The sequence below is a fragment of the Mytilus trossulus genome, chromosome 10 (assembly GCF_036588685.1).
Source record: "Mytilus trossulus isolate FHL-02 chromosome 10, PNRI_Mtr1.1.1.hap1, whole genome shotgun sequence".
In the NCBI taxonomy this organism is placed as follows: domain Eukaryota; kingdom Metazoa; phylum Mollusca; class Bivalvia; order Mytilida; family Mytilidae; genus Mytilus; species Mytilus trossulus.
Genome location: NC_086382.1, coordinates 11439482 through 11456363, shown reverse-complemented (window position 1 = coordinate 11456363; position 16882 = coordinate 11439482). Strand labels below are relative to the sequence as shown.

Genomic DNA, 16882 nt, shown 5'->3' with positions numbered 1-16882 from the left:
ATTCTTTAGTTTTCTATGTTGTGTCATGTGTACTATTGTTTTTCTGTTTGTATTTTTCATTTTTAGCCATGGCGTTGTCAGTTTGTTTTAGATTTATGAGTTTGACTGTCCCTTTGGTATCTTTCGTCCCTCATTTATATGATTTTTGAGAGAAACATTCTTGATAGAACATATTGTAAATAGAGCAATTAGTTTCGTAAATAAAGGATGACATAACAAAGCACAAAAGCAAAATGAAATTACTCATATTTCTTCTTATGAATATTTAACTTCTTAAAGATAAATATTGAAATTGTTTTACATTGTCATATTTTAAATACGAAAATATTGGACAAAGATGGCTGACAATTTGGACGACGAGTGGTGGGAAAAACAAAATAATGAAGTCCCTGGTAAATTACTAGTCTATCTAAATGTTTGTAACAGTCAGAGAAAAAAATCGAAAGACCCGTATTTTTTACGATAATTTGTTTTGGAAAAGGAAACGTGAGGGATGAAGTTGTTCGCTTTTAAGCCCTGCACGTGTGTGATTCCACGAAGTTCAAAATCTAGCACGTCCACAAACAAAAATAAACACCCGCTGTCATTGTGTAACTTCATTCGATATGTTAGTTTGACAACATACTTATTTATATACGGTCACTGATAATCTTATTTATTAGTATTATCCTCGTGTATTGTATTTTCGACCTACTAACATATCTTTCCGAATTTCCCTGTTATATGTTTGAACATACCTAATATTTTGAGAGTCGCTAGTATACGTGTGCATAAAGTAATTGTATCGGAAATTTAATTTTTTATTTGAGTTCATTAGATCGATGGCACCTTTGTTGACAAAAACAAGCGTCTTGTGTCTTTGACCTATCTAAAAAACGGGTCAAAAGTCGTAGACGACATGTCGTACAAATCCGGAATTGGTTATAAATTTGATACCAAAGTTTATATCAAAGTGTTAGAGGCGATCAAACTTATGACTTAAAGAATTAAAGGGTTAAATATACAACTATAAGATATAAAATATTATTTTGATGTCTTTTTTGGACAAGTTGTACACATTTCAGAATGAGGCACTTTTGAAGCCTTGTATGGTCTTGTATACATTCATGTTTTTGTTAATTACTTTGGTTAATCCATTGTGAAGTGAGGTTGGTGCCCAGATAGCAATACTTTGTTGGGCCAACATATTTTGATGTCTTTTTTGGACAAGTTGTACACATTTCAGAATGAGGCACTTTTGAAGCCTTGTATGGTCTTGTATACATTCATGTTTTTGTTAATTACTTTGGTTAATCCATTGTGAAGTGAGGTTGGTGCCCAGATAGCAATACTTTGTTGGGCCAACATTGGTGATTAGTTGGCACAGTTGGTAAACAGTTGGCGTTGGCAGGACAACAAGAGACCAACGTTGGTCCAACAACACTCAGCCAACAGTTATTTTGACACTGTTGGCCCCTCGTTGGCCCAACAACTTGGCACCAACTGTCATTTTTGTATGGTTGGCCAAATGTTGGCCCAACATTTTCTTACCAACTGTTATTTTAAAAGTAGTTGGTACAATGATATTCGACTTATGTTGTCCATTGGTTCAGTGTAAGATCTTCTGACCGAACCCACTGAACCAATTTTAAACAAACTTTATTTGAATGTTCATTCTTAGGATATATTTCACGACAATATTGAAATATAAGCCAACATTGTGCCAACAATATGCCAACGTATTAAGTACTTATCTCCCCATTTTATACCACAGATTTTTATTTTTATTTTAAATATTATTTCAAAGTGCAAACAAAAAGATGTGCTCTTCATTCTCTTTATCTAATATTTTCAAATCTGTGTAGTCATCTAAATGTATTTATCTTAATGTTTGAATTTTTTTTTTGCGCAATCAAAAAATATTCAAAACCAGCCCAAAACAATAAATAAAATTTGAATATACATTTGTAGTTGCATTTGAAAAATAATGATTAATATCATCTTATGAATTGTCACGTGTGGATATTTTCATTCTCCAATTGTCAGTTGATTGAATAATTTCTACATACAATACAGTATAGACCATGATATACTGCTAACTAATACAAAATAAAATGGAAAGCATTAAAAAACGTTGTTAAAGACGTTGGCAAACTGTAGAACGACCAACAATGGCCCAACATAACTTCAAAACTAGACTACGTTGGTAGACTGTTGGCAAACAGTTTACATTGTTGGCAGATTGTTGGCAAATAGTTAACTTTGTTGGCATACTGATGTTGGCCCAACAAAGACCCAACATGTTGGGCCAACGAAGGGCGGATGAGCAAAATGACGGTGGCCCAACATAGTTTTCCAACGTTGGCCCAACAATGTTGCCAACAGAATACCAACGTGGGCCTAACACATGTTTGCTATCTGGGTGAGTATTGTCTGTAATTTCCACTGACACTGTTTTTTCTGTAAATAAAATTTAACTGATATTTTATTTTTCTGTAAAAAGCTGTAAGGAGCATGCATATTTCCGTATTCAAATTAACTTTAAGTATAACAACTAACCACCTGACAGTCATGTGACTTAATGACCTTGAAGTTAACTTTGCATGCAAAAAGACCTCTGCCATAAGTTCAGAAAATTCGTTTATTTTAGACTGATTCTTTTTGGAAGGTAAAACTAGTATAAGTGAAAAGGGTACAAAAATGTGATATCAAATAAAAAAAAGTAAATATTTAATATAATAACTTTATTTGAAAAATCTTCACCACACGTGGTATCATTTGCTATTGTTACTAAGTATAGCAGCCGAATTTGACGCCATGCTGGCATGCGCAGCATATGGGAAGTGAAAGTAGAATTAGGTCGAAAACGTCAGACGGTCGAAAACACAATACGAGAACGATACAGTAAAAAAATAAAAAAATAAAAAATCGGGAATTTTCCCGAAATTTTCATTGAATGAACTCGAAATTGTTCAAACTTTTTTTTGTCGCTTTTTTTAATTCCCGCATATGCGCAGAACGCAGAAATCTACTTCCTTCTTCCATTGTCTTCTGGTCTCTTTGGCATGAGACTTTGAATAGTCTAGTAAAAAAGCTTTCGGGTTGATCCGGCCCCACGTCGATCCGGCCCAAGTCGATCTGTCCCACGTCCATCCAGCCCATATGTAAAGTTGATCCGGCTCTAATAAAAAATATATTTATAAGGTATAAAAATAAAGATATATATACTAATTGTAATTCATAAATGTTTATGATTTTTATACGACTGCAAATTTTGAAAAAAATTTCGTCGTATATTGCTATCACGTTGGCGTAGTCGTCGTCGTCCGAATACTTTTAGTTTTCGCACTCTAACTTTAGTAAAAGTGAATATAAATCTATAAAATTTTATCACAAGGTTTATGACCACAAAAGGAAGGTTGGTATTGATTTTGGGAGTTTTGGTTCCAACATTTTAGGAATTAGGGGCCAAAAAGGGCCCAAATAAGCATTTTTTGGTTTTCGCACTATAACTTTAGCTTAAGTTAATAGAAATCTATGAAATTTTGACACAAGGTTTATGACCACAAAAGAAAGGTTGGGATTGATTTTGGGAGTTTTGGTTTAAATAGTGTAGGAATTAGGGGCCAAAAAAGGGCCCAAATAAGCATTATTCTTGGTTTTCGCACAATAACTTTAGTTTAAGTAAATAGAAAATAATGAAATTTAAACACAATGTTTATGACCACAAAAGGAAGGTTGGTATGGATTTTGGGAGTTTAGGTCCCAACAGTTTAGGAATTAGGGGCCAAAAAGGGACCCAAATAAGCATTTTTCTTGGTTTTCGCACCATAACTTTAGTATAAGTAAATAGAAATCTATGAAATTTAAACACAAGGTTTATGACCATAAAAGGAAGGTTGGTAATGATTTTGGGAGTTTTGGTCCCAACAGTTCAGGAATAAGGGGCCCAAAGGGTCCAAAATTAAACTTTGTTTGATTTCATCAAAATTGAATAATTGGGGTTCTTTGATATGCCGAATCTAACTGTGTATGTAGATTTTTAACTTTTGGTCCCGTTTTCAAATTGGTCTACATTAAGGTCCAAAGGGTCCAAAATTAAACTTCGTTTGCTTTTGACAAAAAATTAATCGGTTGGGTTCTTTGATATGCTGAATCTAAAAATGTACTTAGATTCTTGATTATCGGCCCAGTTTTCAAGTTGGTCCAAATCGGGGTCCAAAATTAAACTTTGTTTGATTTCATCAAAAATTGAATAAATGGGGTTCTTTGATATGCCAAATCTAACTGTGTATGTAGATTCCTCATTTTTGGTCTTGTTTTCAAATTGGTCTACATTAAAGTCCAAAGGGTCTAAAATTAAACTTAGTTTGATTTTAACAAAAATTGAAATCTTAGGGTTCTTTGATATGCTGAATCCAAACATGTACTTAGATTTTTGATTCTGGGCCCAGTTTTCAAGTTGGTCCAAATCAGGATCTAAAATTATTATATTAAGTTTTGTGCAATAGCAAGTCTTTTCAATTGCACAGTATTGCGCAATGGCAAGAAATATCTTATTGCAAAATATTGTGAAATAGCAATTTTGTTTTTAATTAGAGTTATCTTTCTTTGTCCAGAATAGTAAGCAAGAAATATCTAATTGTAAGAATTTTTTTTATTTGGAGTTATCTTTCTTTGTCCAGAATCAACTTAAATCTTTGTTATATATACAATATACAATGTATATTCACTTTTTACTACCAACTGATAAATTAAAATAATCTTTACCATTCAGTGATAATAAGCAGTTTTTTTACATCTTATTCTGGGCCCAGTTTTCAAGTTGGTCCAAATCAGGATCTAAAATTATTATATTAAGTTTTGTGCAATAGCAAGTCTTTTCAATTGCACAGTATTGCGCAATGGCAAGAAATATCTTATTGCAAAATATTGTGAAATAGCAATTTTGTTTTTAATTAGAGTTATCTTTCTTTGTCCAGAATAGTAAGCAAGAAATATCTAATTGTAAGAATTTTTTTTTATTTGGAGTTATCATATTTTATGATGTATTTAAATGAGTAGTAATTGTTGCAAACTCCATTAGAAATTTTAATTGAGATTAGTTTTGGAATAAGGGAAAGGGGGATGTGATTAAAAAAATTGGGTTCAATTTTCTCATTTGAAATTTCATAAATAAAAAGAAAATTTCTTCAAACATTTTTTTTGAGAGGAATAATATTCAACAGCATAGTGAATTGCTCTAAGAGAAAACAAAAATTTTAATTTCATTAGAACACACTCATTCTGTGTCAGAAACCTATGCTGTGTCAACTATTTAATCACAATCCAAATTTAGAGCTGAATCCAGCTTGAATGTTGTGTCCATACTTGCCCCAACCGTTCAGGGTTCAACCTCTGCGGTTGTATAAAGCTACGCCCTGCGGAGCATCTGGTTATTATAATGTAAAAGGTGTACGGTAAACAAAATAAAAAAGGCCTTTGAAAAATATTTCCGTTACAGTAAAATATAGGAACTCAAGGAACACAATATTTCATTTTAATAATTCTTTGTCTTTGATATGAATTAACGTTACCTGATGCATTGCGTTTCTTTGTTTACATTGAACATGACGTCATAACTTAAATAACGTCACAAGTAAAATCCCTAACAACAAAACAAAAATCAGAAACGTTACGGTACCAGGTTTTTTTTTTAACAAATATTAAAGTTACAAAAAAAATTAATTCATACAGACTTCGTCTCCATTCACAGGTAATGCCTGCCTCATATTAACAGTTATAACATTTCAATTTAAAATAAGTAAAGAAAAAAATATTTTGTGTTATTTATAATTAGATTCAGGTTCAGAATCCAATGATGAAGAGGTAGAGAATGACAAAGAAGACAGCAAACAAAACAAAAGAAAGATAACTCCTACTGAAACAGATAAAGATGAGGATCCTCCCAAGAAAAAGAAGAAAAAGAAACGAAAGGTTAGATGAAAGGACCATGTACATTGTTTGTTTGATTATACAATGTAATAAATATAATTAGATATTTTGTACGTCTTTAAGGACCAATATATGTAAAATTATATAAAAATATTCTGATCCCCAGTTTGATGAAAAAAGGTTCTGTTCCAACAAATGACAAAAAGAATTATTTTGAATCCAGATTTTCCCCATAACCTTTTAGTGTTTAGCTGTAAAAAAAAATATTTGATTATTTGCGTTGAAAAACTAAATAAAATTGTTCACACTTTGCACGAAATTATCTTACAAAGACAAAAAAACAAAACCTATATCAGTCAGAGCTCAGACATAAATAAGTCTGAATCTGCTTTTGACTCGTAGAGGTCTAAATTTGTAAGTTTTAGGATTTGTCTCCCTTCAATGCATAAGACAAAATACGACTTTAGTAGATCAAATATTGTCAAGCAAGAAATAATTGACCAGAATCAAAAAGTTGCGAATACTGACTCCTACAAGTCGATAAGTTATCAAAATTGGTTATCAACATCAAGACCCACACATATTTATAAAGAGGTCATGCATCTAAATCAAATAATGACAACATTGAAAGACAATGCTTTATCTTCTAAAGAAAAATATGAATGAGAGTCTAAAAATCGGGGATAATGTTAATTAACCTTACAATGGAACCACACTTTATGAGGTAAAACATCTGTTTTAGTAAGGATGTTCAATTAAATAATTTAATATAGATAGCTCAAGTCCTTGTGAACTCTCAGACAGGTTTTTGCTGTCATAGGTTGTGTACTTTGGCCAGCAAGTAAAATTAAGTTTATTCATCAACATAAATAGACCTAAACAAGTCTGTCATGTTTTGACTTGGATAAGTCTAAAATTGAAAACACATTTTCATAATAAATACATGTTTTGACTTCTTTAAGTCGAAAACAAAAATTGACTTGTTTATGTCTGAGCTCTGACTGTATATGAAAGATGATTCTATTTCATTTGAAGCTGATTCCTGCTTATATTCCTTATCAGATTTCTCCATTCCAATATAGTTTCTCAATGATATTATGCAAATGGATTTTCTTCCAGTATAGCCAAACAGCATCTTATAATTTGTCCTGTTAAAATGTTTGATATTGTATTATAGAGAATTACAGAAGAATTAAAGGAAGGAAGTTCAAAAAGAGGCTCAGCCCAACAGCTGGTAGAGGTCATAGGGAAACATTTTGATGGGAAATTATCAGCTGTAGAACAGGATGAGATGAAACTTGATACTGGTAATCATTGGCTCAGTGTTTATTTTGCCATTTGATTAGGGACTTTCCATTTGAATTTTCCTCGAAGTTCATTTTTTTTGTGATTTTACTTTTGATACTTTCTACTTATTTAAAGACTGTTATAGACAGGAACTAATTTGTAACACCTTCTGGGGCTAAATATGTAAATTATTAACAATTCATCTGACATTTTCCTATCCAATTAATGCAAAATTTTACAACTTTTTCTAGAAATCTTATGGATTCTTTTGTCCTGAAAAATGTCAAATGTAAAAAATTCATGTGCTCTTGTAAATTAGAAGAGTACACATGACACAACATAGAAAACTAAAGAATAAGCAACACAAACTGCACCAAAAACTAGGGGTAATCTCAGGTGCCCAGGAAGGGTAAGCAGATCCGGTTCCACATGTGGCACCTGAGCATATTTTCTTATATTTCTACAGAAGTTTTTTTTAAAACGGTTTCATTAGCTGTCAAAATCAATAGTACTGAAGAACATATAAATTAGATTGACAGAGGAAACTGCTTATATAAAAAAGAAGATGTGGTATGATTGCCAATGAGACAACTATCCACAAAAGACCAAAATGACACAAACATTAACAACTAAAGGTCACTGTGTGGCCTTCAACAATGAGCAACACCCATACTGCATAATCAGCTATAAAAGGCTGACAATGTTAAACAATTCAAAATGTTTGTATCAAAAGTTCTATTTTGGCGGCTATATTAAATGAGTATTAATTTTGAATAGAACTTTACTGAAGGCAATGAAACATAAACAAACTTTTGATTCATATTTTTTGTAATTTCATTTCTTTATCCGTAATTCATATTTTTTCCCTTTGATCCTACTGCCTAATATTTTCAAGTATCAACGTACTGGCTGTATCACTGAAAATATTAGGCAATATATTGTGTGACATCATAATTACCGATAAACAGAATAATAGGTAGTTTCGTTTTTGATACTAACTCTATCATGTAAGCAGAGCTCCAGATAAGCTGCGTATTTGCGTGATCACGCAAAACAAATAATAGAAAACCCAATTAATTCAACGGAAAACCCAATAATATGCCAAAACCATGAGTTCTCAACCCTTTTATTGGCTACCGTTTGCGTTATTTACCCTTATCTGTTTACAGTCATTGCGTAAACTATTTTTATAATATTTATAATTGGAAATGTCCTGTCGTTCTAAAAATAGATCCCGGCATCAAGTAACTGAAATGGGTCCCTGTTTGAGTTTTCCGTTGCTCAATAGGTACACGTGTTTTTGTAAACATTTCGATCTTCTCGGCGTTTATCCAATTAGCGTGTGTCATATTATTTTCGCATTGCTCGGGATTTATCATAACATACATTGAATTAAAACGAAAGTGAATGTCCGGTAAAAATATTGAATAGAAACATGTTTTCTGCTTCTTTTGAAAAGCTGAGGGAAAGTTATGATAACAAGACTCAGCCAGTGTTTTAAGGAAACGTCCATCAAACGCACGGGCGTGTGTGCGTACCATAACGAGAACATCGCTAATAAACAAAGTGTCATCAAAAACAAAATCAGTTGGAAAAAGTGAAAGGCCAAATCAATTATGAAATGATAAAGCATCAGAAACCAAAAGTTCTAAATAAAAGTCAACTAAACCCAGATTTATGTAAATTGAATAAAACAAAATCATTCAAGTATAAGTGTTTATATACTATTTTTTATTCATTCTACGGTTAGAATTGATGAATACACACACCATGCACACAGGCACTGGTCTCAGAATTTATTAAGTAAAGGTATAAGACGAGTGTCTGTTAATACACATATCTGTTTTTGTGAGAAAATACAAAACTGGCAAAAGGTTTGAAACGGGACACAATTTAAACCTACAATTGCTCCTCAGTGAATAAACCAAATAAAACAGCTAGCAAATAACCCTCACCATAACCCTAAACCAAATAAAACAGCTAAACAAAGAAAGAAACATATAGATGGAAAAAAATAGGGGTTGATACAGGGCTTCCAAAATTTTTCTGAGCCAGCCGGACATTTTATATCTGATCCGAATTTTAATCCCCAAGACTAAGTCACAAAAGGCAATTATGGTAATCAGATGGCCATCACAATGATTGACATTAGATTAAAAACGATATTAAACTTTACTTTGATAAAAATTTGATGTTCTGTCATAAACTGTTAAAATTGGCATTGCATCATTCAAAGTGTGCACATCAGCGTGGTCATATCTGCATAAGACTTTTTATTTGTGCAAATTGACGTTGTCTAGAACTTTATTTTCCTTTTTAAAGTCACATTTTTCAAAACCGGATGTTGACTTGACAATGGTAAAACATGGACCATAAACGGATACGTAAAATCCGTGAACGTTTAAATAGCACGACTGAGCGAAGAAGCTCTTTCCACGTTATTTCTTCAACAAAATACTTGAAATGATCGTTAGGTACAGGTATCAATGATAGTTTTAGAATTTTGAAGAAATGTAGGATGCATAATTGAATTTCCCACCTGTGCACATGCGCACACGTGTTCTTCTTCATACAACGTAGTTCTGACGATTTTTTCATGTAAAACCTTTTTAAATGTTTCATCAAATCAAGTTTATAAATGTATTTATTATAAATTTGATCTTTTGGACTAAATCAATTGGATACAAACCGCTGAAATGTACGAAAGTAATTGTGAATGGAACGATTAAATTGATACGATGTCCGGTACTGAAATTAGTTTACCTGTCACCTGAACAGGTAAAGTTTTCAGCTGTCCAACAACTAATTAGCCTTGATCAAAATTAGAAAGTATTGAAGTAAGGGTTGTTTTGATTGTAATTAATCAACATGTCACTTTTATGACCGGAAATGTATGGCTGTTAAAGGCAAAATGTTGGGTCAAAAAGATCGTGAATTATATTAAAATGACCGAAAAAGCCTTGAAAACTAAAAAAATTATGACCGTTTCATGCTTTTCCCAGCCGGTCTTTTACCGGACATTATACAAATGACCGGAATATATGACCGTTTTGGAAGCCCAGGGTTGATATTGCCTAAATATTTTAATATTGTATTGATGAAAAAACCCAATACATTAAGGAGCTTGGTGGTGAAAAACCCAATTTGATATTAACCTGACTGGTGAATTGAAATTGATAATGCAATTAAAAAACTTTATCACCCAATTATATAAGAAAATGGTGGGTAAAAACCCCAATTTGTGAATTCTTATCTGGAGCTCTGCTGTATGTGGAATATCTAAACTTGCCCTAACAGGCTCATCTAGATATTCCACATGATATAGTCAGTACAATGTATCAAAAACGAAACTACCTATTATTCTATATAGAGATGTACATGTAAACCATGAATTAATATATATAACAATCGAATTAGAATAATACAATCACTTCTCCCTTCGTAGTGACTTTATTCAATAAAGAACATTTTGAAGACTTTGAAATGAACCTTTTCTCCCCTCATGAGCTGTATATGAGTAAAAAAATAAATCTTTGTAGAAAGTTATTTAGTGAAAAGACTGATATGTGTGTACATTTTTCTTTCTGACAGAAACTTTGAGCTTCGACCCTTTCAAACATTTTACTGACAATTTCTTCAATCTTATTAGAACTTTCGACCTTACATTTTTACATCTATAACTCTTATGGCAACAAAACTTAAGAGTGTGTGTTGAAAGCTGTACGATTGATTGACAACAATTGCTTACATCTTTTTCATTTCGATTTTGATGGATAGTTGTCTCATGTGCCATTAAACCATATCTCCTTATTTTTATATAAATAAAACTATTTTGTTGGCTTTTAAGGTCATTTTTTTGGTTTATAGTTAAACATCTTTTCTTTTTTCTTTTTAGGTGATGATTTCTATGGTAGTAGTGAGGAAGACCACACACCAACATCCTATTTTAGGTCAATTTTACCAAAGTGGAATAAACTACTGAAGACAGAACTAAAGCCAGGATCTCCTCTGGTTCTTGTTCTATGTTCCTCAGCAATCAGAGCAGTAGAATTAAACAGGTCAAATATTATAAGAACTCTATATAGATTAGACAGTTTGTTTTCCCATTTGAACGGTTTTTGCACCAAAAACCTGTAGTACCTAAATTTCAAGTACATTGTACAAATAAAGAACTGTAAAATACAGGTACCTAAATACATTGTATTACAATAATTTTAGAGTAACAAAATAGTACTGAAGTTTAAAAGTAATTTCCAGTACTACAAATTTTTAGTACAGAAATAGTACCTATGCAAAAGTAGCTGTGTAGGATATACAATAAATTGAAATAGAAATCAACTGTATGCTATATCAAGGACTTATATTAGAAGGATTGGAATCTCATAATTTTTGGAAAATATGTAGAGAATCGTTGGATTTGAACATATCTTCTATACATTTTTGAATTGCTTATATTTAATCTTATACCTTGTTGATAACCATGAAAATTCTTCTGTACATGTAAAAAACATTAAGACTTCAGACAAAATAAATTTCATTAAAATCAATCTATAACTTTTTAAGTTTTTAGCTGAACAGTTGAACTACGTTTTATTGTGTTTTTCACCCAAAATGTAGAATAACGCCCCAAAAATAAATACCCTCCTTTCTTAATTAATTCAAATTTCATGAAGGACATGAACATTATTAACCAAATTAACTCTAATCAATGTAAGAATCATTTAAGTTTAAGAAAATCTTTATTTCATTAAAATCCATCAACAACTTTTTAAGTTTTAAGGTGTACAGTGTGGTTTCTCCAATGATACTCTACATATTTTTTATCGGGACAAGGATTGTTAAGAAGTTACCTATCCCTCTATATACGTCCCTGGCTATATGCAGTCATGTTGTTTCACAATGACCTAGCTAGTTGATCATATTATTAGTTTACTGAAAGTATATTTTTAGTTCACCGGGCCCTAAGGGCCAAGTGAGCTTTTCCCATCACTTGGCGTCCGTCGTCCGGCGTTAACTTTTACAAAAATCTTCTCCTCTGAAACTACCGGGCCAAATTAATCCAAACTTGGCCACAATCATCATTGATGTATCTAGTTTAAAGTTTGTGTTTTTTTACCCGGCCAACCATCCAAGATGGCCACCATGGCAAAAAATAGAATATAGGGGTAAAATGCAGTTTTTGGCTTATAACTCAAAAACCAAAGCATTTAGAGCAAATCTGACATGGGATAAAATTGTTAATCAGGTCAAGATCTATCTGCCCTGAAATTTTCAGATGAATCAGACAACCCATTGTTGGGTTGCTGCCCCTAAATTGGTAATATTAAGGAAATTTTACTGTTTTTGGTTATTATCTTGAATATTATTATAGATGGAGATAAACTGTAAACAGCAATAATGTTCAGCAAAGTAAGATTTACAAATAAGTCAAAAGGACCAAAATGGTCAGTTGACCCCTTTAGGAGTTATTGCCCTTTATAGTAAATTTTTAACCATTTTTCGTAAATATCCAAGATCTCTTATAAAAATCTTCTCCTCTGAAACTACCGGGCCAAATTAATCCAAACTTGGCCACAATCATCATTGATGTATCTAGTTTAAAGTTTGTGTTTTTTTACCCGGCCAACCATCTAAGATGGCCGCCATGGCTAAAAATAGAATATAAGGGTAAAATGCAGTTTTTGGCTTATAACTCAAAAACCAAAGCATTTAGAGCAAATCTGACATGGTATAAAATTGTTTATCAGGTCAACATCTATCTGCCCTGAAATTTTCAGATGAATCAGACAACCCATTGTTGGGTTGCTGCCCCTAAATTGGTAATTTTAAGGAAATTTTACTGTTTTTGGTTATTATCTTGAATATTATTATAGATGGAGATAAACTGTAAACAGCAATAATGTTCAGCAAAGTAAGATTTACAAATAAGTCAACATGACCAAAATGGTCAGTTGACCCCTTTAGGAGTTATTGCCCTTTATAGTAAATTTTTAACAATTTTCATAAAATTTGTAAATTTTTAAGAACATTTTCCACTGAAACTTCTGGACCAAGTTCATTATAGATAGAGATAATTGTAAGCAGCAAGAATGTTCAGTAAAGAAAGATGTACAAACACATCACCATCACCGAAACACAATTTTGTCATGAATCCATCTGCTTCCTTTGTTTAATATTCACATAGACCTAGGTGAGCGACACAGGCTCTTTAGAGCCTCTAGTTATAAAATTAAAGGGGTGTACATATTCATGTGCATGATGTTTGTAAAAGAATATTTGGGGCATAAATCAATGAGACAGCAACCAAACAACACAACCAAAAAATGTTTACATTTAAATGAGTAACATTAATTAAAAAACTCAATTATACACCTTCATTTATTTTCAATTATGTTTTATTCTATTATGCATTTTGCATTTGCACCAATTTTTCTTTCATTTGTGCTGAATGTTTACAGGTAGATAACAGTTGAATGTTATTTATTATTTATCGTTATAAACATGTTCTTACTGAGTATTTATATACCACACATCTAATGTATTCCTTCCTTATAATTTCATCACTTTTATATTTGTTGTGTGAAGAGGCAGGCATTTCAAAAGTTCTCATTTTGACTTAAGTAACGGCCTGGTTTTTTTTTAAGACACCCATACAATTATATGTTAGGGTACTGCAAATAAAACTGCTTATCGTAATGTGAATGAAACAATTCTGGACTGCCACTCCATCCTCTTACAAACGCAAAGCAGTCCTCGATTTAATCTGAGGAAGGAATGGTAGCTAGAAAATTGCGATAGCTATTTATTGGTGTTAGTTTATACATGTATATCTTTATAATCTGTACTTAGCCCAACAGACATGAATTTGCTTTACCAGTTCTTAGCAGGATGAAAACAGCAACAATATATTTGCAGGGGACAACATAATACATATTATTATTGACAATTCATAATATATGAACAACTGGCTAACGGAAAAGGTTTATATTGATAATTAAGTATAAAAAGATAACATTTGTCTGTAATTTAACTTTAGGGAGAAAACGACGCAAATGAAAGAATCAAATAGGCACAAATGAAAGATTGAATCTTTTAAGAATCAATGGAAATGTCACAAGCTTGTCCTATTGCTCTTTGTGAATGTTGTCTTCAGCAAAGACAACAGACTTTAGAAGACTCCTAAAGTTACATTTTTTTTGTTTACTTATTTAATTCAATTACCTTTTGTTTATTTCAGAGAATTGCAAGATTTTAAAACAGAAAGTTGTAAATGTGCCAAATTATTTGCAAAACATTTTAAGGTATGACAAAACAGAAATTAATTGAAGTTAATATATGGGCATTCAATGTCTAATGGCAGATACATGTATTACAGTTGACTTCTTATTTTCATGACATTGGGATTGGCTAAATGTATTTAAACATTTGTCAAAAATTTAATCAAGGATACAGTTCAAACAGAAAAGTTAGCAGATAAGGGGAAGCAACTCATTAATATCTCTGCAACATATTCACCATTTAATGTGTCACAAGATAAAATATAAATGATTTAAAGAGATGAATACATAGTAGTTACTGCAAAATAATGTAGAATACTGGAAGTTTAGAAATTATTGTGATGCTTTTACTACTGCCAACCATTGGGACAGTGTTATAATAGCAATAATTTAAACTCATATTTTGATTTTTTTTATATATATTATAATTTAAACAGGATTTTTCGCCAAATTGCAAAAATTTAAATTGCATTTTTTTTCTAAAAAGACAAAATTGAAATAATACATGCACACAATTATTTCTGAATTTATAGTCTTATGGATGTTCTACTTTTTTTCAGTTAGAAGAACAGCAAAAGTTCCTAGAGAAAAGAGTTTGTCATGTAGGCATTGGTACACCCAACAGAATCTTGGCTTTGTTAAAATTAAGTGAGTTATTTCCCTTTAATGTTGCCTCAAGTTTGGCCTTGGAACACCAAACTGAATCTTGATTTAGTTGAATTATTTCCCTTTTATGTTGACTATCATGTTGCTGTAAAGGTGTAATAAGTCACTGATTGATAAGTCCCTATGGCACAGGCATTATTTCTAGATGAGCCTGCATAATGACGATCAAGCAGACTATTCATGAACTTTTATAGTGCAGGAATACATGCAGTCCTCTCTGCCTGGTAAATGAAACCATAAAGGCACACATAATTGACAAACTTTTCTGGTGAAGTACAGAACTAGAAAGTGGTCTTTTATTGTTATTTAAGTGTACACAGAACACAACACAATTGGAATGGTTCTCAAATGTCCATTTGAAATTATTACTTTGTTATGAGCAGAGCCTGAATGGATGATTATGAGAAAACATCTTTATTTTTTGGTACACAAAACTATCAAAGACTATCAATACATATCAATTACATGTAAACAAAATCATTTTGTGAGCGATTTATTTTCGCATCTTTAGCGAGTATAAAGATAGCACAAATATAAATTATGGTAAAAAGCTAAATCTTGGACCTTTTTTTATTTAACTACATCAAGAAGATTTGAAAATCATTGAGAAATGGGATAGAAAGTACTTGATGTGAAAGAAGGTATCCCTGAAAATAAGTTGGTTTACAGATCAAGTAATACTTTTTTCGAAGGGGAAGGCAAAATTTAAATATTTTTCTTTATCTTTTTTAGAAGCACTACATCCTGATGTAATAAAGGCAGTTGTATTGGATTTTAACTGGAGAGATGTCAAGTCAAAGAGAATTATAGACATTCCCGATGTGAAAGGAGATCTCTTGAATCTAATGAAAGACTATCTTATTCCTCATATAAACAGTTCTAAATGTAAAATTGGAATATTATGATATAAAAAGATCAGTTTTATTGCATTTTGAGAATTTGTCTGAGAAAATATGCTAAGGTTGAGACTCCTTGTTGAAGACCATACCTTGACCCATAAAGATTTACTTTTACAAATTGTGACTTGGAATAGATAGTTGTCTTATTTGCACTCATATCACATCTTTCTACATCTATATAGGTGAAATTCATTTTTTGCTGTTTAAAAATACTTAGAAGAAAAGCCCCAAATAATTGAAAATTTAATACATAAGTACAAAAGATGAGCAGTGTTGTATTTTAGAAATTTGAAATAAGCCAGCCAAGCAATCTGCCCAACTGTATTTTACAAAAAAGTACATATGATATGGTTCTAACCATTTCCATCAAAACAAGACTTCAGTATTATATAAAGCAAAGTGAACTACCAATTCAGGATAATGCATACAGACTTAAGAGAATGAGTTGGTTCACTAACTCATAATTTAGCCTTAAAGGGGAACTAGGTATCATATTCATGCTCACCAATTTGACTCAAATTCTCATATTTGATTTATAACAATGAAAAACATTTATCCAAATTAAAAATATGATGGCCATATAAGGGATATAAACATTGAAATAGATATCAATTGAAATCAGACTCTTGCATTTGGATTTTTCTAGGTCTGTTTAATTTCATATTACACATGTAGATTGAAAATAAATTGTTAGCGTTTTTACCTTTATAAGAATAATTTTTGTGGATAGAATTAGTCAATCAAATAATTTACCTTTGTTTCTTTTTCAATGTTGACAATCTTTTCCTTTAAATAACTGATAAAATTGAGAATGGAAATGGGGAATGTGTCAAAGAGACA

At 31.6% G+C, this 16882-nt stretch overlaps 1 protein-coding gene across 2 annotated transcripts; it reads left to right on the top strand.

The window, feature by feature from the left end:
* Positions 1–268: 268 nt before the first annotated feature.
* LOC134686853 (protein CMSS1-like) lies at positions 269–16067 on the top strand. 2 transcript variants are annotated; one of them, XM_063546667.1, is made up of 7 exons: positions 269–392; positions 5819–5955; positions 7091–7220; positions 11096–11258; positions 14438–14501; positions 15038–15125; positions 15876–16067. In XM_063546667.1, the coding sequence occupies exons 1-7, from the start codon at positions 338–340 to the stop codon at positions 16046–16048; spliced, it is 810 nt and encodes a 269-aa protein (XP_063402737.1). In that variant the 5' UTR covers positions 269–337; the 3' UTR covers positions 16049–16067. The 2 variants fall into 2 exon arrangements, with proteins under 2 accessions (XP_063402737.1, XP_063402736.1); XM_063546666.1 differs by having other exon boundaries at positions 356–486.
* The last annotated feature ends 815 nt before the right edge of the window (positions 16068–16882 follow it).

Bases quoted from the DNA above. Each gene is read 5' to 3' on its own strand.
- LOC134686853 (XM_063546666.1), top strand. From the start codon at position 414: ATGTTTGTAACAGTCAGAGAAAAAAATCGAAAGACCCGTATTTTTTAC. The intron at 487-5,818 runs GTGAGGGATGAA...ATTTATAATTAG, and splicing joins TTTGTTTTGGAAAAGGAAAC to ATTCAGGTTCAGAATCCAAT. The intron at 14,502-15,037 runs GTATGACAAAAC...ACTTTTTTTCAG, and splicing joins TATTTGCAAAACATTTTAAG to TTAGAAGAACAGCAAAAGTT.